The sequence below is a fragment of the Alosa sapidissima genome, chromosome 15 (genome assembly GCF_018492685.1).
Source record: "Alosa sapidissima isolate fAloSap1 chromosome 15, fAloSap1.pri, whole genome shotgun sequence".
Taxonomy (NCBI): domain Eukaryota; kingdom Metazoa; phylum Chordata; class Actinopteri; order Clupeiformes; family Clupeidae; genus Alosa; species Alosa sapidissima.
The window spans coordinates 4218375-4243396 of NC_055971.1; the positions used below are offsets into that span (position 1 = coordinate 4218375).

Here is a 25022-nt window from a genome sequence, read left to right on the forward strand (position 1 = left end):
GCTATGTACTTTATCTGCTCCTTATGCATGTCAGCATGGCATGTTGACACATCTGAACTTTGAGTAAGCACATGTATGTATCACTAAGTTGGTATATTGTATATTGTTCATTTAACAAAATAAGTGTTGAAATGTTATGGTTAAAGTTCAGTAGAACTCATAACTAAATGTTTCTTTTTGCAGCATTTTCCACGTAGTGCAAAGCAGAGATTTTAAAATACCTAAAGAAGAGATTCTAAAGCAGAGATTTTTAGATCAATGAGACTGAATGTTGATTCACAGCATTGTTGGTCTCCTGGTCTTGGGACGAAGCGTGGCGATTATCCAACTCACCAGTGCTCTCTTTGTGTCTTTTTCTCTCCCTGCCAATGCCACTCCTGCCCACCCCCACCCCCCTTTACACCCACCCCCTCTCCCTTTTCGCCCCTCTCATGGTTTTCAGCTATGAAGCTAGAACGTGGTAAATAATTCCGGTCTTTGATATCTCTCTTTCCTCCCTGTCCCAGCTGTCCCTGTCTCTTCCTCCTTTCAGCTCACCTATATCTCAACTGATCTGTCTTTTATGTACTTTACCTGCACTTCATTTCGCAGTCAAGGACACAAAGAGAGAACCCTTCAGTCACTGCGTAGCTGCCCATTGGCAACCTTGACACTGAAAACATTGTGTACCTCACCAAAGTAGTGGGACATTTCTGACAGAAAATTGGCCATGTGCCGTGACAGTGTCTGAGTTCAAGCAGTGGCTTAAGGGGCCGTCTTCTCTTTGCCCTTGAGTGCCGTGTCACAGATCTACTGTATCTCCAGATACTCTTAACTGATGCTAGATCATGTCAAAGGAAAAACCCCATCTTGGTTGTCTTTCCCTAAGCACTTCTCTGTGAGCACATCACAGAGAAGTGTAGACACAGCCTGAAATGAATTTGTGGCCTCATCTGAGAAACTGTTATAGTCTGTCTTTCTGAATAAATAAGCCAAGGCATCTAACATTATTTGAAAACTTCCCTCAAATAATGACATCCATTTATCGCCAGTAGGTATTGTAGATAGTTATATGGAAACCATTAATGTAGAGGGTATTAGAGTGCGCCAGTTAAGAGATGCTACCTCACCTGCTTCGTCAGTGATCTATTTGTCAAGTAATCTACTACTTTATCTTCTACATAATCATCTACTTCATCAATAATAATAATAATAATAATAATAATAATAAGTGATTTTAGAAACAGATATGAAATGTGTAACTGCATGAGTTAGGGAAAACAACTTTTAACTTTATTTTAGAGTATGTAACCTCTATTTTAAAACATTTATTTTCATGTAATTAACATCATTAAAAGCAATGATACTGTATGATTGATATCATCATAATTTTGATGATTTTTATCATAAGCTATATCACAGGAACTTACAAAAGTCAGCTTAACCTAAAACACATAATCTCTCATTGGTGTTAGCATGCTTATTTCAGATTCCATCCTAAATGCTGTCCATTTCTTAGAGATCAGAGGTCTTCAACATTTTGCTGTCCAAGGACTCCTTAGCTGATAGAGACAGTGGATGGACTCTCTATTATACATCTTATACAATTGTGTTGCTTATTAAACTGGGCTAACAATAATGTGTAGGATGGCTTACAGTGTCGTGTATAAGAAAATAACATTTCTTCTCAAATAGCAAATGCAACACTGAGGATTGCCTGTTGAAGATCTCTGATATAGATATTTGATCAGTGTATCAGTTCACTAACCCCCTGTGTTGTAACACTCTGAATTTCTCCAACACATTCCGTTCACTCCTGTTACTAACAATTTTCTCAATCTCTTATTTCATCCCAAACGTGTAAGGTTTTCATATGCTCACTTGCATCAAGTATTAATATGAAGCATCCTAATTATTTTTGTTACCATCAGATTTTTTTGTGTGGACTGTATTCAATGATCCTTTCCTCCATTGCACTGATCAAGACAACAGAGGGCTTTGGTCTGACTGCACTGGAAGGGTTCCCTCTCAGTCTCAGTGTTCCCCTTTAGAACCCCCAGTCCCAACTCGTGCCCAGACGCGCCAACGGCTGCAGGAATCTCCTCCTTTCCTTTCTGTGCCACACTAGAGTGCAGTAGATCTGTTCTGCATGTCTGTATGTCTGTGTGCTTTTGTGTCCAGGACGTGTCTGTGTTTGTGTCTGTGTGCTTTTGTGGACAGTACAGTAAGTGTCTGTGTTTGTGTCTGTGGGAATGTGTGTGCTGTTTGTCATGTCACGTCTCAGTGTGTCTTGTGTTCTTTATATCTGTAATATATCTGTTGTGTGTCTGTTCTGTGAATTATACCTGAGATGCCACCCCAACACCTTCATCACAGACTGTTGAGTTCTCTGTGTCTCTGCATTTGTTTCACTGTGACTGTCCTGTATATACAGTATGTGTATGTGTTTGTGAACTGTATGTGTGTCTGTGTAAGGTGGACGGAGGTGGTCACCACGAGAGAGAGTACTGGCCGACTGGCTGGGTCTCTGACTGGCTGTGACTCCCCTCCCACTCATTCTCCCTCCCTTTCTAGTACACATGCAACCAATTTGAGAATGAATACTTTCTTATAGGATATAAGATAGTAGATATTGTCTTATTTGTCTCATTATTTGAATTAATCTCAACTAGAGTTTAGATTCATCCTTAAATGTACTGGCATTTCTTATCAAATAGTAAATCAGCACACGCATGTATTGTGTCTGTACATGTGTAATGCTGGAACACACATACAGTAATAACCACATATGCTTGCCATCACTGATCCCAGTACAGTTTTTGTAAGGTCTCATGCCATTTCTTGTTGTTGTGTGCACCTGTGTTCAGAGGAGAAAGTGATGGCTGACGCTGAGTTCACCTGCGACCTTTTCCGCTTCCTCCAGCTGCTGTGCGAAGGTCACAATAATGGTACGTCTGAAAATTATTGGTTGTAGGTTAAGGAAGACCAACAAAACTCTCAAAAAGCAAAGAAATGTGGACATTTGGGTTTGTAAGCATTATTATGATGAAGCAGAACATCTGGGTTTGTAAGCATTATTATGATGAAGCAGGTGCATACTGCATGTTTGAGTATGCTTTTAGAAGTAGGTACAAGAAATGCAGCTGTTCTTTCCTTTTTGACATTTTGACATTTAGGGCTATTTTGAATTACTGTAGGGTTCAGATTTTCTTTTCTTAATTTTTCTGAAATAAACCTTCACAGATTTCCAGAATTATCTCCGTACCCAGACTGGTAGCACAACAACCATTAACATCATTATCTGCACTGTTGACTACCTGCTTAGACTGCAGGTAAGATATCAGCTAAATACTTTTGAAGTGTTTTAATGATGATAGTTTCATTATGTGCTCATATTCATCAATCTGTATACTCTCCTGCAGGAGTCCATTAGTGACTTCTACTGGTACTATTCTGGCAAGGACATCATGGATGAGCCAGGCAAGAGGAATTTCTCCAAAGCTATGACTGTGGCCAAGCAGGTGTTTAACAGCTTAACAGAGTATATCCAGGTGAGAAAGCCAACACTGTTTACTAAATGTGTGCCCAGTTCAGCTTACTGACATAATTTTGTTGTCATCAATATGCAGGTGATAGTGTTGTTTTTACCTGTGTTGTGTTGCTTTGGTGTTTATCCCTCTTCCTCCCCTCCTAGGGTCCCTGCACTGGGAATCAGCAGTCCTTGGCTCACAGCAGGTTGTGGGACGCTGTTGTGGGCTTCTTACATGTGTTTGCTCACATGATGATGAAACTGGCTCAGGTAAGACAAGTGGACAGCTGCTATTGTGAACTTTGGAGGAAGCATACAGCTGCCACGGGCACACACTTCCTTACAAAATTACAGCCCAAAGAGGGTTCAATCCATTTCATTTCCTTTTCTTTCCTCTCATTTCCAGTTATTCAATTATTTAATGATTCATTTAATAATGTATCTTCTATAAATGTATGGGTTCTAGACTCCTTTGTGTGCTGTAATATGTGCTATCTTAAAGGCAATGTTCTGTATGAGCCCAGCTTTTTGATGCATACTTACTTCCTTAGAAGTGTTGCTGTCTTTTCACTCTAATGTTTAGTGACAACCTGCCTGATACACACCTACTTCCCTTTAAAAATGCATTTTTGTATTTCTCTCTCCTAAAGAGTTTATGCTCTGTGACTACAGAATCAAATGTCATATCCCAGTGGCATAGATCTCAGCCTTGGCTGTGGTTTTCTGGCCATGTGAAGTAGAAAGAGATCTCACGTCACGGTCAGTCAGAGGTGACTGGCCGACTGGTTCCCTGGCCAGTCAGTGTGTCAATGACTGCTGACCCCGACAGTTTAGTAGAATAATCAGCACTACTGAACGGACAGAAATCTATGGCAAAAATAAATAATTAGAACTATAGGAGAGATTTTATAATACAAAAATTAATTAAAAATGTTGGTGGATAACATTTTTATTCTGATGTATAACCCTGCCAGATGCGCTCTGACCAAGGACTCCAAACTGGCGTAAGGACCTGTGTCCCAACTTTTGCCATCATATTGAACATAATCCCTGCTTGTAGTATTCTTCCCTATAGCTTTCCTTTGATTCCCCTTCCTCTTCTCTTGTCTTCTTTACCTTGACTGTCTTTTGCAGTCTCCTTCATTTTTTCTGGCTGAATATTTTCTGGAGGGCACTGTTTCTAATTATAGATTTGTAATTGTATTTCATAATATTTTTTATGAAAAACAGGGAAATAGAACTTCATTTCTTAGGGAATGCATAAATAAAACTCCACTGAAATTCTGTTTGATGGTTAAATAGTAATTCAGCGGATTAATGCAGTGCTCTCTAGTCATAGTCACTGTAGGAAGGTATGATCTCTGCCTTGACACTCCCTCAAAGCCCAAATTGAGTTACAGAGGTGTTTCCCAAATGTGATCAGGGTTGTTGAAAATTTTTAACAGCAAATGACTTTGGTTGGGCTGAGGATGTGCCACCATGCTTGGATTGACAGCTGATGCTTGCTGATCATTGGGATTATTGTACCCGCATCACACTCATGAGCTCTTAACTTGACTATTTAACTACAAAAGCTTTCGGCTGTGGAAAATAGACACAGAACCTTACAAGTCCATAACAAACCAATGAAAATAACCTTGTCAAGCTGCATTGTGCCAGCTGGATGGTGCTAGTCATGGTATGTTCTTATGTTGTAGAGGTACAATGACACCTAATGGCAATATATGGTGTGACTATGTAGATGGCTATTTCATTTTGTGAGTTATCAGTAAAATAAAGAAAGGTGCAGTATGTATCCTGTAAAAAACATATCTCAAACTATGAATCACAGTACATGTAATGAACAGTACTACAAAATATCACTTTGTTGATGTTAATATTAGAGATACTAATTACATTGGAAGTACTGGATTTATCATAATAGATACATACTGCATCTTAATTTTTCCATCAAAATGTTAGCCATGTAATGCTACTGAGTGAAATATCACCACCATAGATGACCACTATTCTTGTTGAATGTGCTGCTTATTGATTTGCGACTCTCTCAGTCCCTTCTATTGTCTTGTGTACCTTTGCATTTCTATGTCTTTTTTAGTAGTTCTTTGGCAGATAGTATGTAAATGGTATGTGATAGTATATTTAAATTCTATATTTGTTATTCATAAATGCAAACCAAGGATCATTTCTGGAGTAGAACACATTCAGAGGTAAGGTGAACACAGACTCACCAATGTCCTGTGCCATATTGGTTTGGCACTCTTAGTTCTGTGCCCCCTGAAAACCAGGCTTAGTTCTGGCGTCATCTGTACCCCAAAATGCAAAATGCAGCACAGAAATCAGTTTCAATCATGCTGGAATCTATACTTTCAATTTCGACAATAAAACATGTGTGCTTTGTTTTGACCTGAGGCTGACTTTGGGCACAACTAGCAGGGACTACGATTAGTCTGTGCCCTATACCACTGATCTTAGCGCTCCACCATTCTTCTCTTGGTGAAACACTTGAATTTGCTGATTCTATGAAACAATATGCTCCTAAACGGTGTATGTGTAGTGCATTCTATGAACAGATGAACATGACAGATGACCAGTAACTGATTGCGTTATTGTCACTGTTGTGTGCATGTTCTTGTCCCTTATTTCAGGACTCTAGTCAGATCGGACTTCTGAAGGAGCTTCTTGATCTCCAGAAGGATATGGTGGTTATGCTGCTCTCCCTTCTTGAGGGTAAGCCATGCTTTTGCTTCTGATGTCTCAATACGTCAGTATTATATTAGTGGTTTACTAAAACCTGACTTCTCATTTTCAGGCAACATTGTCAATGGCACAATTGCTCGCCAGATGGTGGACATGCTGGTGGAGTCCTCCAGTAATGTGGAGATGATTCTCAAGTTCTTCGATATGTTCCTGAAGCTTAAGGACATTGTTGCCTCTGATGCCTTCATGGACTATGTAACAGACCCACGTGGTTTGATCTCCAAGAAGGATTTCTCCAAAGCCATGGACAGCCAGAAGCAATACTCAACATCCGAGATTCAGTTCCTGCTCTCCTGTTCTGAAGCAGATGAAAATGAAATGATTAACTTTGAGGAGTTTGCGGACCGTTACCAGGAGCCAGCCAAGGACATTGGCTTCAATATTGCGGTTTTGCTCACTAATCTATCAGAGCATGTTCCTCATGATACTCGCCTGCAGAACTTCCTGGAACAGGCCGAGAGTGTCCTTAACTACTTCCGCCCCTTCCTGGGCCGTATCGAGATCATGGGGGCCAGCAGGAAGATTGAGCGTATTTACTTTGAGATTAGTGAGGCCAACCGCAACCAGTGGGAGATGCCCCAGGTCCGAGAGTCCAAGCGACAGTTCATCTTTGATGTGGTTAACGAGGGCGGCGAGTCCGAGAAGATGGAGCTCTTTGTCAACTTCTGTGAGGACACAATCTTTGAGATGAACATTGCCTCTCAGATCTCTGAGCCCGAAGGGGAGGAAAACGGGGATGAGGACAGCGAAGACGAAGAGGAGGGCGGCGAGAAGGCTGAGGCCAACGGAGACGAGGCCAACGGAGACGAGCCGCCCCCTGAGTCCAGCTCCGCCTTCGCAGACTTCATCAAGAGTGTGGTCAACTTCTTCAACATGTTCACCTTCCGCAACCTGCGAAGACGCTACCGCAAGCTAAGGAAGATGACCATAAAGGAGATGATAGTTGGCTTGTTCACATTCTTCTATACCATCATAATGGGCATCCTTCACTTCATCTACAGTGTGTGCCGTGGCTTGTTCCTCCTGATCTGGAATTCGTTGTTCGGTGGCGGCCTGGTAGAGGGAGCCAAGAAGATCACTGTGACGGAGATCCTGGCCAGCATGCCTGATCCTACACAGGACGAGGTGCATGGCGACCTTCCTCCTGAACCCGGGGCTCGGAGAGTGCAAGAGGATGGCGGTTTAGAGGACGATGCGGTCGGAGGAGAGGAAGAGGAGGAGGAAGGCAAGGAGGCAGACGGAGGAGGTCATCCTGGCTTTGATGCACCTGGTGGACTTGGAGACATGGGAGAGACTGAGCCGGAGGAACCCCCTACTCCCGAGGGCACACCACTGCTCAAGAGGAAACTTGTAAGACTCGATTTGATTTTCAATCTTTTTTAAATTATATTACTATAAATGCATTTCTTATGTTGTTTACTTTTTTTGCCTTATTTCCACTTCTGTTTTGGGGGATTTTATTTTGAAACGGTTTTTTTTTTTTTTTTTTTTTTTTTTTTTTTTTTTTACCGTTCCTACCGCAAGCTAGTGAGAACAGACAACATAGACCTGAACATAGTGAAATGAAACTAAAGTATCTTTTGATTCTACCTTTGATTTCGAAGTTCGAGATTGAGATGTAATTTAAGATTTTCGACTTAAAACCAAAAACCAGCCCTACACTATACATATGTCACACTAAACCAGTTGGCAAGTTGTTGCTCTTATCCACACCTATAATTGAGATTTCAGGAATGTTAAAGCATACTTAGCTGAGCTGTCCTGATGTCATTTAAAAATGATGGTTAAAAGCAACATTTTACAACAATTTGACACATCGTTTACATGTGCTTTTAATAGGCAACTAGCTTCGGTATCATCTTCAAATTGGTTTTGATGATATATGGTAATGTAACGGACAGATAAACACATGTGATGTCCCCACCGGCCATCCAGGATATGCCTTATATGGTTCTCCATTGCAGGCTGGAACACGCCACAAAAATGAAAGAAAACAACACAATATTGTTGGCTATGTTGCCAAAAGACACCAGATACCATGTCACCAAGCTTCTAGTAGTGCCACCCTGGGTTGAGTTTGCAAAGTGTTGCATGCCTTTTAGGTATAGTTAGTTTGCTAGGTTTAGACCTCACTGTTGCTCTAAAATCAATGTCATGTCTTGTAGTTTGCCGCTGCTGGAGAGGGAGAGGAAGAGGCAGAGCCTGAGCCAGAGCCTGATGTAGAGGAAGCTCCTGCAGAACCTGAGAAATCCGAGTCCGTAATCTGGAGTTGTCTTGTTTTTTTACTCTTGTGTTACCCCATCTATCTCTCATTTTATTGTAAGCAAGTGCTAGTGTGCCATGTTTATGTTGGTGTCCGTTATCTGTAGCACGGAAAATGGTGAGAAGGAGAAGGAAGCTGAGGCTGAGCCAGCGGTGGATGAAGAGATGAAGGAGAAAAAAGTGAAGGCCAAAGCCAAAAAAGCAGAGCCAGAGGAGGGAGGCTTTGAGCTCTGGAATGAGCTTGAAATCCAGAGAATCAAATTTATGGTAATTATTATCTATTGGATTGGACTGAAGCACTCATGACAAGTTCATTAGTAAATATTTTGCTTATTGCTAATGTGTTGGCTTGTATTATTTGCAGAATTACCTGTCTCGGAACTTCTACAACCTTCGCATGTTGGCTCTGTTCATTGCATTCGCTATCAATTTCATCCTACTATTCTACAAGGTCAGTGACAAAACTTTTTAACTTTTGTTTGAAGTTCAGTTTACTTTACTTTACTTTATTGTTTACTTTATAAATTCATATTAACACATAATGCATATTAATCACTAACCCATCTAATCTTTTTCCAAATATCTAAGCTAGAGTGCTGCACTCGCTCTCCCACCATCTTCACCATGTAATTGATATGTCATTTGCCAGGATATGATGTGAGATGTTCTGTGTCATAGGTTGCAGAAGGCACACCGGGTGAAGAGGAGTTTGAGGGCTCTGCTGTGTTTGAGGGCTCTGGTCTCTTTGAGGGTTCGGGGGGTGAAGATGAAGGCTCTGGCATGGAGGACGGTGGCGATGAGGAGGAGGAGGAAGGCTATGTGTACTTTATTTTAGAGGAGAGCACTGGGTACATGACACCAGTGTTGTCCTTCCTGTCCATCGTTCACACCATCATCTCTTTCCTCTGCATCATTGGATACAACTGTCTCAAGGTCAGAGATGAACGCAAACATTTCACAGAAATTGTTTTTGCACTGCACAATATAAGGGGAGAATTTTCTTCTCGTTTAGAAGATTGCTGTTTACTTGTCTACTTTTTTAAGCCATGGTTCTTTAAATGAAGAGTTTGGTTCCAAAAGGCTACATATATCCACCATTTTAATGAATTTTCATAAACATTTGTTTGCTGTTGTTTTCCAAGTAAGGAAGTGGAACTGTAATTGAGTATTGTTATTTGATTTATCTTTACTCAATCAAAACAACACAACTGAAATTTAACTGATATTACCTGAAATACACAATTAAAGGGACACCAGGCAACGTTTTCGTGTTAATTACTCATCTTGGTAAGTCGGTATATGGTTAAATGACTCATTACAGGGCGAATGAAGACTCTCTCGCCCGCCCCTATTGCCTGTAGGAAGAATATCCCGCTTGCAAGTTCAGTGTATCGTACCCGCCGACCGAAGCAGGATCAGTTTACATCCTGCATCCACAGCACAGAGGCAGGCTAACGAAACGCTAGAGATTGTTGCAAACGTGTGTATAATGGCAGAGCCGGCAAAGAAGCAGTGAAAACCCTTGACAGAAGATGCAAAGAAAAGGAAAAGAGCTTCAGACCGAGGGAGGGGGAGTTTCATAGAGAAAAAGCATCAGGCTTGCCTGGTGTCCCTTTAAATAGCCTGACTTTTTAATGTTTTTAAAAATGGAGATATACAGTACTCTTCAAATATTGAAATCAACCCTTGAATATTTTGCATGTAAGCATTTTCAGTCTAATGGACGGCCAGCTTAATACACTACTGTCCTGCAGGTTCCCCTGGTCATCTTTAAAAGGGAGAAGGAGCTGGCCCGCAGTGTGGAGTTTGATGGACTCTACGTCACTGAGCAGCCAGAGGATGATGACATCAAGGGCCAGTGGGATAGGCTTGTCCTGAACACACCGTAAGAAATCTAAGGGCTACTGTATTGTGCCAATCTACTTTAACTCATTACCTTGATTTCAGAAGTGTTTTTGACTTTTAACTTCTATGCTATTTGCACAGGTCATTCCCCAACAACTACTGGGACAAGTTTGTTAAGAGAAAGGTATGTCCTCAGATCTTGTCATTTATGTTTAATGTGAACATAAATTAGGTAGTTTACAAGTCAATAAAAACAGGATGATTGGCTTGTCTGATGACACTGCAGTCATTGTCATCTGGAATAGTTGATTTTATGTTTCATTAGCTTATGGACATTGATCAAAATAATATTTGACAATGACTGGATCATGTTTTAGCTCTCATAGTGACAATTGATAACTGATGGTGATTTTACTGATATTGCTAATGGGGAACAACGATGACAATCGAACAGTGAACCTTGTTCATATTTTTGGTGTGCATGTGGAGGCACTGAAAAAAGGTGTCTCTGAAAGTGTCCTATGCAAGAGCATTTTTTTTATCTCATTCAAGGCTCTGGAGAAATATGGAGACATCTATGGCAGAGAGAGAATTGCTGAGCTTCTTGGCATGGATCTAGCTTCCCTTGATGTCAGCGCACAGCAGCAAGAGAAGAAAGCTGAACCAGACACCTCCCTGATTGCCCGGTAATAAACTCATGTGTTATCATACACTTACAATGACATGTATGCTTCTAATGAATACAATCAAATGAAACTATATAAACAAAGGCTTAGTAAGGCTAATACACATAACACTGATTTGAGAACCTGAAGCAGAGGGTATAAAAGAGTGTATACTCTATCTAATATTCTCAAACACCCATGTGCCTATACAATGGTGCTTGAGAGTTGTGAAAATTAGAATGTGCTATATTTCCATGTAAATATTGCTTAAACGTTGTTAGATTTCTTATTATAGATAACCAATTTATAGAAATGAGACAAAAATATACTTAATATAAAATAAACAATACTTTGTTTGGTTAAAATACATGTCTCTGTTCTGTCTCTGTCAGTTAATATTTTTTTAGCTATGTTTTTTAGCTACATAGCTACAGAGTAATATTCATTATGGATTAAAAATTATGTGGATATTTATTAATTGTCATTAAAACACATGGGTATTTATTTATTGTGTTTTTCATTTTTATTCTATTCACATTTTCAATAACTTGAGTGTGTATTAGTACTCAGAATATTTAGTATACAACTTTAGTTGAATTCTTTACATAATGAAATGTCATGACATAATACTCACATCATTTCAATCGCATCAATACTGCATTTCATTGTGTTTGTAAACTGCCCAATGACAATAAAGTTGAATCTAATTTAATCACTAGAATGTCTTGAGAAGTCAATGAGCTGAATAATTTTGATTGTAACTACATGAAAATCTATCCCTTCATATTAGGATCACCTCATTCGACATCAAATACCAGCTCTGGAAGATGGGTGTGGTGTTTACAGACAATGTGAGTGAAGGAATATTTGAGGCCAGAAACAAATTGACAAAGTTATTTTTACTTTGTTTGGGTCAGTATTCTTGATGAACTGAAGTGCATTCTTTTATCCTTACAGACCTTCCAGTACTTGGTGTGGTATATGGTGATGTCTATGTTGGGACACTACAATAACTTCTTCTTTGCCTGTCACTTGCTGGACATCGCTATGGGAGTCAAAACGCTGCGCACCATTCTGTCCTCTGTCACTCACAACGGCAAACAGGTATGGCCAGATCACTGGACTGTTCTCTGGTATTCTAGTGTAGTATTATATTTATGAAGTGGTTTGTTAGAGGTCAGAACCACTGGAGTTGGTCAGTTATAATATGATTTAGTCACAAAAAGACTCCGATATGAGTTCCATTCCCTTCTGCCACTTTTAGGCCCTTAAGTTACTTTTACGTTTATTCATTTGGCAGACACTTTTATCCAAAACGACTTACAGCAATAAAATAATATTTAAGCTACAGAGGTACAGCTTCAGCAATAGAATAACATTTAAGCTACAGACAGAGCTACAGCTTCAGCAATAGGAGAACATTTAAGCTACAGATCTACAGCTTCAGCAATAGAATAACATTTAAGCTACAGCTTCAGCAATAGGATAACATTTAAGCTAGAGCTTCAGCAATAGGATAACATTTAAGCTAAGATCTACATTTAAGATCTACAGCTTCAGCAATAGGATAACATTTAAGCTACAGCTTCAGCAATAGGATAACATTTAAGCTACAGATCTACAGCTTCAGCAATATAATAACATTTAAGCTACAGCTTCAGCAATAGGATAACATTTAAGCTACAGCTTCAGCAATAGGATAACATTTAAGCTACAGACAGAGCTACAGCTACAGAAATGGAACACCACTTAAGCTAGGCACTTTAACTTAGGCACTTCATTGCTCCAGGGAGACTGGCCCCTGCCAGTGTTGCCTGTAAGTCACTGTCAATGGATAAATGCATAAATAAACCTGTTTGTGTGTTTTTTCTCTGTGATTGGTCAGCTGATGATGACTGTGGGCCTTCTTGCGGTGGTGGTGTACCTGTACACTGTGGTGGCGTTCAACTTCTTCCGAAAGTTCTACAATATGAGTGAAGATGAGGATGAACCAGACATGAAGTGTGATGACATGATGACTGTGAGCATGCTATATTGTCTCCAACAATCCTACACTAGATGTTTGCTATTTTTTAAGATTTAATGTAACTTTGAACCCTCACAGTTATGCATCAGTATACAGTTTCAGTGTCGCTGTATGAATGACAGACAACTTCATCCATGTCCCTATATGTACATAACTGGACCGCGTGTGCTCTGTTCTCAGTGCTACCTGTTCCACATGTATGTGGGTGTGAGGGCTGGTGGTGGCATTGGTGATGAGATCGAGGACCCAGCTGGTGATGAATACGAGCTCTACCGCGTGGTCTTTGACATCACTTTCTTCTTCTTCGTCATTGTTATCCTGCTCGCCATCATCCAGGGTAAAAAAAAAACATACAGAGATCAGCTTGTGTTTTAACAAGGTTGAAGAGCATGTTAAACACTGATTTAAGTTGGCACTGGGTCATATTAAATCCACTGTAAAAGCACATGTAGAATGTTGGCTGCCATAGAGCAAAGCAGATGCCATCGTTCCCCATCTGAGGTGATCTGTGGTTGTGTGCAGGTCTGATCATTGATGCCTTTGGTGAGCTGAGAGACCAGCAGGAGCAGGTCAGAGAAGACATGGAGGTAAGAACTGTGACCGCCACCAGACTCTTAGTGATGGTTTGGCATCAAATGTGTGTTTTTAAGTATGTGTAGAATACATGATTTTGCCAAAATAAAAGTATTTGGAAAGTACAGTTTAGACTCACAAACGGTTTTTATGATTTCTCCAGACAAAGTGCTTCATCTGTGGAATCGGGAGTGACTACTTTGATACAACTCCGCATGGCTTTGAGACGCACACCCTGGAGGAACACAATTTAGCCAACTACATGTAAGTGTATTGTCTTAATTCGACTACATGTAAGTGCATTGTCTAATTCAACTACATGTAAGTGCATTGTCAATTTTATAATTGGAGTATAGGGGTTCAGCTAAAAGTGCATAAATACAAATGGAACATATGCATAGTTTTGCAAGTCATACATAATTTTATGTTGAATTTGCTGTACTGGTCTATGTCAAATTACCTGTCACAGATGTCCATACCTTAGGTGACAGACCATATAATATGAACAGACTCTTTTGTATTGGTGATGGACGACAGGCTCTTAACATCTGCTTTCCTCCACAGGTTCTTCTTGATGTATTTAATCAACAAAGATGAAACGGAGCACACTGGACAGGTATGTGTCTAAAATAGTTTTAATCTCTATGTGACCCGATACTATACACACCCCTCTTATTAATATACCCACACCACTGTTTCTTCCTCCAGGAGTCCTATGTGTGGAAGCAGTACCAAGAAAGATGCTGGGACTTCTTCCCAGCTGGAGACTGTTTCAGAAAACAGTATGAGGATCAACTGGCTTAATGGTCATTTGGAAAGCATATATGTTTTGGAGACGGAGGCCAAGCAGTAGACCAAAGAGGAAAAGGGAATAAACAGCTAGCTTTGAACTGAAGCTGAAGTGTATCAGTGAGAGACGTTACACAAAACACTAACAAAGGATGCAGAGAACACATGTTTTCACAGAACCCGTCAAAACACCTTGTATTATTCATGACAACTCCGATGGATGATGAGCCCAGCTGATCTTCGGTCGAACTTTACCCTCACTTTAACACGTCATCGTCGCTCCCACCTTAAGTTGCTGCTGATTGTAGTCCATCACAGTGCCTAATAGTTGTTTTTTATAAAGCAGACTATGGACAGACACAAAAGTGCTTCATTATCAGTATGACTAGTGCTAGAATGGTAATTATAGCTTTGCTCTTTTTATTAGACCTAATACTACACACAGTAGTTATAGTTTTTAATTGTAACTAATGCTAGTTTTATAGTTTTATTTGTTTATTTTTGTTGTTTGTGATATTGCCCCCCTTTACTGTCTGATTACAAGTATTAAGTATTTGTATTACAAAAAGGACATGATTGAGGCTGATATCCCCTGCCTGGCACTTGACTCTTTCTCAGAAGAAGAATATATGCAGCCAATAGCAGGCCCATGATTGTGTCTCCTCTAGGAAAGACAGTTTCCTGATAGGATCCTCCTTTGAGATCTCTGGAGCTGACTATCATTTTGGAATCCATATTGATGTAAGTAATACCTGTTGAAATAGGTACAACTCGATGGAAGAAACCAGTTTGCACTCTAATGTCTTATTTCGTGGTGTGACACATCACGCTCATTCAAGTGTCTATAGTGAAATAATGGTCAACATTAGCACAAAAGAGCTCTTCAGAGTTGCAATGTGAAAAGCAGCCCCTGTGTCCTCACTGAGGATTTAGAAATTCACATTGCAGAGATTTACAGATGTCTTTAACTATGAAGGCCAGTGAATCCAATATCATATATTCATTGTGGCCAATGTCATGCAACAAAACAGAAATTGTGTTTGGCTTCATTGAAGTGGTCTGAAGATAGCCTAATGACTGTTTCTTTAATCAGTACAGATTTATCTACCTGGTTTCTTTAGAGCTTTTAAGTATAAAGCCATTGTGTTTTCTGGATTTTTATCATAGTTATTTTCAGCAAAATGCTCTCTTATTTTTATTTATTGATTGATTAATCTTGAAGGACAAACTACTGGTTGTCATTTTACATGATGTTTATGACCACCTGAAAACGTATGCACACTCTCTCACAGACACACGTCTTTATTTTGACTTGACCTTTGTGTTCAGTCTTTGAGGTGTGAGTGGCGTGTGCTGGGGTTTAGGAGATAATGGCCCAGAGAGAGTAATGGCATGACTGGCAAGTAGAGAAAGAGATTTCTAACTGTGTGCCATCTGACTTAAACCTGTGTCTCAAATAAATTAATAAAACGGATTTCAATATTTTAACAGCATTCCTGTCTCCTGTGTAATATATGTTTTTTATGCCTCTGCACCGGTGATAGCTGTGGCCGGCGGAGGCATTATGTAAGGGATAACGGCCGCCGAGGTGTCCTGTTATATGGAATTAATGGACGAGGGCGGAAGGGAAAGAACTCCCCGACGCGCAGCGGAGGCCTCCAGCCAAGTCCATTAATTCCGTAGGCTATAACAGGATACCTCGAAGGCTGTTATCCCCCTTATCACCTGGTTGGCACTATACAGGGGCGCAGCTACCCATTTTTTGAGGGGTATGCAACAACAAATTGGTGGCCCCGCCCCCCCAAAAAAAAAAAAAAAACACAATCAACTAAAGTAAAACAAAAGGCCAATAATTTACACTATTAGTTAAATTATTATTTTTTTAAGAAATTCTGCCAATTTGAACTTGAAGTATTGTTAAATGGTGCATTGTCATTTTAAGAGAGTCTAAACGGTTCTCATAACAGTTATTTTGCCAGTTGTTGCTCACGAAGGATAAGGCTGATCCAACTCTAGCCTTTGTTTGCCACATTATCAGCACAATATTGAGCTAATAATATTAGGATTGTTAGGAAATGGAAATATGTAATGAGTTGTTGCTAGAGTCACATTTCTGTTTGCAGTTTGCCATTAAAAGTTCAGTATGAGCATGGTAGCCACCTAGCTATATTAATGGAGTAGGTCATGTTTTAATCGGCATATGCTTAGCAAACGCTAGTTAGTCTGTGAACATGAATATTTGCAAGCCTCTAAGCACAGACGTCACACTTTAAATCCTACCTGTTGCTTTTCACCATCCACTTATTTAACTGCTGTCGCATCCCTTGACATGCCATCTCATTTTCCCGCTTTCTTTTTCTATGTTTAGCCCCCGACAGTTTTTTTTGCTGTATCCATCTTTTTCCGACGGCAACTCACTACTCCCTGCTTACTCAGCGCTCACCTTAAATCTTAGGAGATAGGGCGCCTACTCTAGCATGTTAGTCCTCTAAAATGTTATTTAACATTGAGGAAATGCAGAAATGATTTAGAATCGTATAACAGTAGCTACATATAGAATATACCAAATATATTATTATTATTATTATTATTATTATTATTATTATTATTATTATTACCACCTCTTTGGCGCACCCACGGTGCTGCGCCGCATATAGCGCATACCCACTTTTTGCGCCACAGACAGCAGTTTTCCCCTCGATCTCACGTAGTTTTACACGAAGCCGCCTGCTGGTCATCGCATTCCGATGGCACGCGACATCTTATGAAGCAAAGAACCTGACTGTTTGTAACTGTTTGCGTCCTGTTTCTTGTGCTTTTTTACTGAGGGCAATAATATTAATCACTGATATCAATTGCAACACCTAGAGGAATAAAAATCAATTTGACAAAATAGGGGAATGCCGCGATCTGCGGACTTTGACCTACACACGCAGTAGCCGGCGTCAAGAGACTCTGATCATGTATGTAATGAGCACTGCATTAATCAGCAGTGCTCGCCCGCGACATCTTATGAAGCAAAGAACCTGACTGTTTGTAACTATTAGCGTCCTGTTTCTTATGCTTTTTTACTGAGGGCAATCATATTAATCACTGATATCAATTGCAACACCCAGAGGAATAAAAATCCATTTGACAAAATAGGGGAATGCCGCGATCTGCGGACTTTGACCTACACACGCAGTAGCCGACGTCACGAGACTCTGATCATGTATATAATGAGCATTGGATTAGTCAGCGTCTCCGTGGCACACATAGAAAAGGCAGCGCTTTGCTATATAGCATTTGAAGAATTGCGTCGCCGGTTCGAATCCGACGTCCGTTTCCGCGATCTCACGTTGTTTTACGTGACGCCTGCCCTCTGGTCATCGCGTCCCCGATCGCCCGCGACATCTTATGAAGCAAACAACCTGACTGTTTGTAACTGTTTGCGTCCTGTTTCTTGTGCTTTTTTACTGAGGGCAATCATATTAATCACTGATATCAATTGCAACAACCAGAGGAATAAAAATCAATTTGACAAAATAGGGGAATGCCGCGATCTGCGGACTTTGACCTACACACGCAGTAGCCGGCGTCACGAGACTCTGATCATGTATGTAATGAGCACTGCATTAATCAGCAGTGCTCGCCCGCGACATCTTATGAAGCAAAGAACCTGACTGTTTGTAACTATTAGCGTCCTGTTTCTTATGCTTTTTTACTGAGGGCAATCATATTAATCACTGATATCAATTGCAACACCCAGAGGAATAAAAATCCATTTGACAAAATAGGGGAATGCCGCGATCTGCGGACTTTGACCTACACACGCAGTAGCCGACGTCACGAGACTCTGATCATGTATATAATGAGCATTGGATTAGTCAGCGTCTCCGTGGCACACATAGAAAAGGCAGCGCTTTGCTATATAGCATTTGAAGAATTGCGTCGCCGGTTCGAATCCGACGTCCGTTTCCGCGATCTCACGTTGTTTTACGTGACGCCTGCCCTCTGGTCATCGCGTCCCCGATCGCCCGCGACATCTTATGAAGCAAACAACCTGACTGTTTGTAACTGTTTGCGTCCTGTTTCTTGTGCTTTTTTACTGAGGGCAATAATATTAATCACTGATATCAATTGCAACAACCAGAGGAATAAAAATCAATTTGACAAAATAGGGGAATGCCGCGATCTGCGGACTTTGACCTACACACGCAGTAGCCGGCGTCACGAGACTCTGATCATGTATGTAATGAGCACTGCATTAATCAGCAGTGCTCGCCCGCGACATCTTATGAAGCAAAGAACCTGACTGTTTGTAACTATTAGCGTCCTGTTTCTTATGCTTTTTTACTGAGGGCAATCATATTAATCACTGATATCAATTGCAACACCCAGAGGAATAAAAATCCATTTGACAAAATAGGGGAATGCCGCGATCTGCGGACTTTGACCTACACACGCAGTAGCCGACGTCACGAGACTCTGATCATGTATATAATGAGCATTGGATTAGTCAGCGTCTCCGTGGCACACATAGAAAAGGCAGCGCTTTGCTATATAGCATTTGAAGAATTGCGTCGCCGGTTCGAATCCGACGTCCGTTTCCGCGATCTCACGTTGTTTTACGTGACGCCTGCCCTCTGGTCATCGCGTCCCCGATCGCCCGCGACATCTTATGAAGCAAACAACCTGACTGTTTGTAACTGTTTGCGTCCTGTTTCTTGTGCTTTTTTACTGAGGGCAATAATATTAATCACTGATATCAATTGCAACAACCAGAGGAATAAAAATCAATTTGACAAAATAGGGGAATGCCACGATCTGCGGACTTTGACCTACACACGCAGTAGCCGGCGTCACGAGACTCTGATCATGTATGTAATGAGCACTGCATTAATCAGCAGTGCTCGCCCGCGACATCTTATGAAGCAAAGAACCTGACTGTTTGTAACTATTAGCGTCCTGTTTCTTATGCTTTTTTACTGAGGGCAATCATATTAATCACTGATATCAATTGCAACACCCAGAGGAATAAAAATCCATTTGACAAAATAGGGGAATGCCGCGATCTGCGGACTTTGACCTACACACGCAGTAGCCGACGTCACGAGACTCTGATCATGTATATAATGAGCATTGGATTAGTCAGCGTCTCCGTGGCACACATAGAAAAGGCAGCGCTTTGCTATATAGCATTTGAAGAATTGCGTCGCCGGTTCGAATCCGACGTCCGTTTCCGCGATCTCACGTTGTTTTACGTGACGCCTGCCCTCTGGTCATCGCGTCCCCGATCGCCCGCGACATCTTATGAAGCAAACAACCTGACTGTTTGTAACTATTAGCGTCCTGTTTCTTATGCTTTTTTACTGAGGGCAATCATATTAATCACTGATATCAATTGCAACACCCAGAGGAATAAAAATCCATTTGACAAAATAGGGGAATGCCGCGATCTGCGGACTTTGACCTACACACGCAGTAGCCGGCGTCACGAGACTCTGATCATGTATATAATGAGCATTGGATTAGTCAGCGTCTCCGTGGCACACATAGAAAAGGCAGCGCTTTGCTATATAGCATTTGAAGAATTGCGTCGCCGGTTCGAATCCGACGTCCGTTTCCGCGATCTCACGTTGTTTTACGTGACGCCTGCCCTCTGGTCATCGCGTCCCCGATCGCCCGCGACATCTTATGAAGCAAACAACCTGACTGTTTGTAACTGTTTGCGTCCTGTTTCTTGTGCTTTTTTACTGAGGGCAATAATATTAATCACTGATATCAATTGCAACAACCAGAGGAATAAAAATCAATTTGACAAAATAGGGGAATGCCGCGATCTGCGGACTTTGACCTACACACGCAGTAGCCGGCGTCACAAGACTCTGATCATGTATGTAATGAGCACTGCATTAATCAGCAGTGCTCGCCCGCGACATCTTATGAAGCAAAGAACCTGACTGTTTGTAACTATTAGCGTCCTGTTTCTTATGCTTTTTTACTGAGGGCAATCATATTAATCACTGATATCAATTGCAACACCCAGAGGAATAAAAATCCATTTGACAAAATAGGGGAATGCCGCGATCTGCGGACTTTGACCTACACACGCAGTAGCCGGCGTCACGAGACTCTGATCATGTAGCCTATATAATGAGCATTGGATTAGTCAGCGTCTCCGTGGCACACATAGAAAAGGCAGCGCTTTGCTATATAGCATTTGAAGAATTGCGTCGCCGGTTCGAATCCGACGTCCGTTTCCGCGATCTCACGTTGTTTTACGTGACGCCTGCCCTCTGGTCATCGCGTCCCCGATCGCCCGCGACATCTTATGAAGCAAACAACCTGACTGTTTGTAACTGTTTGCGTCCTGTTTCTTGTGCTTTTTTACTGAGGGCAATAATATTAATCACTGATATCAATTGCAACAACCAGAGGAATAAAAATCAATTTGACAAAATAGGGGAATGCCGCGATCTGCGGACTTTGACCTACACACGCAGTAGCCGGCGTCACGAGACTCTGATCATGTATGTAATGAGCACTGCATTAATCAGCAGTGCTCGCCCGCGACATCTTATGAAGCAAAGAACCTGACTGTTTGTAACTATTAGCGTCCTGTTTCTTATGCTTTTTTACTGAGGGCAATCATATTAATCACTGATATCAATTGCAACACCCAGAGGAATAAAAATCCATTTGACAAAATAGGGGAATGCCGCGATCTGCGGACTTTGACCTACACACGCAGTAGCCGGCGTCACGAGACTCTGATCATGTAGCCTATATAATGAGCATTGGATTAGTCAGCGTCTCCGTGGCACACATAGAAAAGGCAGCGCTTTGCTATATAGCATTTGAAGAATTGCGTCGCCGGTTCGAATCCGACGTCCATTTCCGCGATCTCACGTTGTTTTACGTGACGCCTGCCCTCTGGTCATCGCGTCCCCGATCGCCCGCGACATCTTATGAAGCAAACAACCTGACTGTTTGTAACTGTTTGCGTCCTGTTTCTTGTGCTTTTTTACTGAGGGCAATAATATTAATCACTGATATCAATTGCAACAACCAGAGGAATAAAAATCAATTTGACAAAATAGGGGAATGCCGCGATCTGCGGACTTTGACCTACACACGCAGTAGCCGGCGTCACGAGACTCTGATCATGTATGTAATGAGCACTGCATTAATCAGCAGTGCTCGCCCGCGACATCTTATGAAGCAAAGAACCTGACTGTTTGTAACTATTAGCGTCCTGTTTCTTATGCTTTTTTACTGAGGGCAATCATATTAATCACTGATATCAATTGCAACACCCAGAGGAATAAAAATCCATTTGACAAAATAGGGGAATGCCGCGATCTACGGACTTTGACCTACACACGCAGTAGCCGACGTCACGAGACTCTGATCATGTATATAATGAGCATTGGATTAGTAAGCGTCTCCGTGGCACTCATAGAAAAGGCAGCGCTTTGCTATATAGCATTTGAAGAATTGCGTCGCCGGTTCGAATCCAACGTCCGTTTCCGCGATCTCACGTTGTTTTACGTGACGCCTGCCCTCTGGTCATCGCGTCCCAGATTGCCTGCGACATCTTATGAAGCAAACAACCTGACTGTTTGTAACTGTTTGCGTCCTGTTTCTTATGCTTTTTTACTGAGGGCAATCATATTAATCACTGATATCAATTGCAACACCCAGAGGAATAAAAATCAATTTGACAAAATAGGGGAATGCCGCGATCTGCGGACTTTGACCTACACACGCAGTAGCCGGCGTCACGAGACTCTGATCATGTATGTAATGAGCACTGCATTAATCAGCAGTGCTCGCCCGCGACATCTTATGAAGCAAAGAACCTGACTGTTTGTAACTATTAGCGTCCTGTTTCTTATGCTTTTTTACTGAGGGCAATCATATTAATCACTGATATCAATTGCAACACCCAGAGGAATAAAAATCCATTTGACAAAATAGGGGAATGCCGCGATCTGCGGACTTTGACCTACACACGCAGTAGCCGACGTCACGAGACTCTGATCATGTATATAATGAGCATTGGATTAGTCAGCGTCTCCGTGGCACACATAGAAAAGGCAGCGCTTTGCTATATAGCATTTGACGAATTGCGTCGCCGGTTCGAATCCGACGTCCGTTTCCGCGATCTCACGTTGTTTTACGTGACGCCTGCCCTCTGGTCATCGCGTCCCCGATCGCCCGCGACATCTTATGAAGCAAACAACCTGACTGTTTGTAACTGTTTGCGTCCTGTTTCTTGTGCTTTTTTACTGAGGGCAATAATATTAATCACTGATATCAATTGCAACAACCAGAGGAATAAAAATCAATTTGACAAAATAGGGGAATGCCGCGATCTGCGGACTTTGACCTACACACGCAGTAGCCGGCGTCAAGAGACTCTGATCATGTATGTAATGAGCACTGCATTAATCAGCAGTGCTCGCCCGCGACATCTTATGAAGCAAAGAACCTGACTGTTTGTAACTATTAGCGTCCTGTTTCTTATGCTTTTTTACTGAGGGCAATCATATTAATCACTGATATCAATTGCAACACCCAGAGGAATAAAAATAAATTTGACAAAATAGGGGAATGCCGCGATCTGCGGACTTTGACTTACACACGCAGTAGCCGACGTCACGAGACTCTGATCATGTATATAATGAGCATTGGATTAGTCAGCGTCTCCGTGGCACACATAGAAAAGGCAGCGCTTTGCTATATAGCATTTGAAGAATTGCGTCGCCGGTTCGAATCCGACGTCCGTTTCCGCGATCTCACGTTGTTTTACGTGACGCCTGCCCTCTGGTCATCGCGTCCCAGATTGCCTGCGACATCTTATGAAGCAAACAACCTGACTGTTTGTAACTGTTTGCGTCCTGTTTCTTATGCTTTTTTACTGAGGGCAATCATATTAATCACTGATATCAATTGCAACACCCAGAGGAATAAAAATCAATTTGACAAAATAGGGGAATGCCGCGATCTGCGGACTTTGACCTACACACGCAGTAGCCGGCGTCACGAGACTCTGATCATGTATGTAATGAGCACTGCATTAATCAGCAGTGCTCGCCCGCGACATCTTATGAAGCAAAGAACCTGACTGTTTGTAACTATTAGCGTCCTGTTTCTTATGCTTTTTTACTGAGGGCAATCATATTAATCACTGATATCAATTGCAACACCCAGAGGAATAAAAATCCATTTGACAAAATAGGGGAATGCCGCGATCTGCGGACTTTGACCTACACACGCAGTAGCCGACGTCACGAGACTCTGATCATGTATATAATGAGCATTGGATTAGTCAGCGTCTCCGTGGCACACATAGAAAAGGCAGCGCTTTGCTATATAGCATTTGACGAATTGCGTCGCCGGTTCGAATCCGACGTCCGTTTCCGCGATCTCACGTTGTTTTACGTGACGCCTGCCCTCTGGTCATCGCGTCCCCGATCGCCCGCGACATCTTATGAAGCAAACAACCTGACTGTTTGTAACTGTTTGCGTCCTGTTTCTTGTGCTTTTTTACTGAGGGCAATAATATTAATCACTGATATCAATTGCAACAACCAGAGGAATAAAAATCAATTTGACAAAATAGGGGAATGCCGCGATCTGCGGACTTTGACCTACACACGCAGTAGCCGGCGTCAAGAGACTCTGATCATGTATGTAATGAGCACTGCATTAATCAGCAGTGCTCGCCCGCGACATCTTATGAAGCAAAGAACCTGACTGTTTGTAACTATTAGCGTCCTGTTTCTTATGCTTTTTTACTGAGGGCAATCATATTAATCACTGATATCAATTGCAACACCCAGAGGAATAAAAATAAATTTGACAAAATAGGGGAATGCCGCGATCTGCGGACTTTGACTTACACACGCAGTAGCCGACGTCACGAGACTCTGATCATGTATATAATGAGCATTGGATTAGTCAGCGTCTCCGTGGCACACATAGAAAAGGCAGCGCTTTGCTATATAGCATTTGAAGAATTGCGTCGCCGGTTCGAATCCGACGTCCGTTTCCGCGATCTCACGTTGTTTTACGTGACGCCTGCCCTCTGGTCATCGCGTCCCCGATCGCCCGCGACATCTTATGAAGCAAACAACCTGACTGTTTGTAACTGTTTGCGTCCTGTTTCTTGTGCTTTTTTACTGAGGGCAATAATATTAATCACTGATATCAATTGCAACAACCAGAGGAATAAAAATCAATTTGACAAAATAGGGGAATGCCGCGATCTGCGGACTTTGACCTACACACGCAGTAGCCGGCGTCAAGAGACTCTGATCATGTATGTAATGAGCACTGCATTAATCAGCAGTGCTCGCCCGCGACATCTTATGAAGCAAAGAACCTGACTGTTTGTAACTATTAGCGTCCTGTTTCTTATGCTTTTTTACTGAGGGCAATCATATTAATCACTGATATCAATTGCAACACCCAGAGGAATAAAAATCAATTTGACAAAATAGGGGAATGCCGCGATCTGCGGACTTTGACCTACACACGCAGTAGCCGACGTCACGAGACTCTGATCATATATATAATGAGCATTGGATAAGTCAGCGTCTCCGTG

At 41.6% G+C, this 25022-nt stretch overlaps 1 protein-coding gene across 8 annotated transcripts in view; it reads left to right on the forward strand.

The window, feature by feature from the left end:
- The window catches only part of ryr1b (ryanodine receptor 1b (skeletal)), a 65548-nt gene extending 49627 nt beyond the window's left edge, over positions 1 to 15921 (forward strand). For 4 of the 8 annotated variants that reach the window (XM_042063870.1, XM_042063873.1, XM_042063871.1 and 1 more), the window contains 22 exons: positions 443 to 460; positions 2847 to 2927; positions 3223 to 3311; positions 3402 to 3530; positions 3674 to 3778; positions 6157 to 6238; positions 6321 to 7618; positions 8434 to 8522; positions 8638 to 8797; positions 8895 to 8981; positions 9209 to 9463; positions 10285 to 10415; positions 10517 to 10559; positions 10928 to 11061; positions 11831 to 11891; positions 11998 to 12144; positions 12926 to 13060; positions 13247 to 13403; positions 13589 to 13653; positions 13803 to 13903; positions 14204 to 14255; positions 14348 to 15921. In XM_042063870.1, the coding sequence (XP_041919804.1) occupies positions 443 to 460; positions 2847 to 2927; positions 3223 to 3311; positions 3402 to 3530; positions 3674 to 3778; positions 6157 to 6238; positions 6321 to 7618; positions 8434 to 8522; positions 8638 to 8797; positions 8895 to 8981; positions 9209 to 9463; positions 10285 to 10415; positions 10517 to 10559; positions 10928 to 11061; positions 11831 to 11891; positions 11998 to 12144; positions 12926 to 13060; positions 13247 to 13403; positions 13589 to 13653; positions 13803 to 13903; positions 14204 to 14255; positions 14348 to 14443 (3515 nt within the window). In that variant the 3' untranslated portion in view covers positions 14444 to 15921. The remainder of the gene's footprint in view (positions 1 to 442; positions 461 to 2846; positions 2928 to 3222; positions 3312 to 3401; positions 3531 to 3673; positions 3779 to 6156; positions 6239 to 6320; positions 7619 to 8433; positions 8523 to 8637; positions 8798 to 8894; positions 8982 to 9208; positions 9464 to 10284; positions 10416 to 10516; positions 10560 to 10927; positions 11062 to 11830; positions 11892 to 11997; positions 12145 to 12925; positions 13061 to 13246; positions 13404 to 13588; positions 13654 to 13802; positions 13904 to 14203; positions 14256 to 14347) is intronic. The other 4 variants (XM_042063872.1, XM_042063875.1, XM_042063876.1 and 1 more) reach the window with 2 other exon arrangements.
- The last annotated feature ends 9101 nt before the right edge of the window (positions 15922 to 25022 follow it).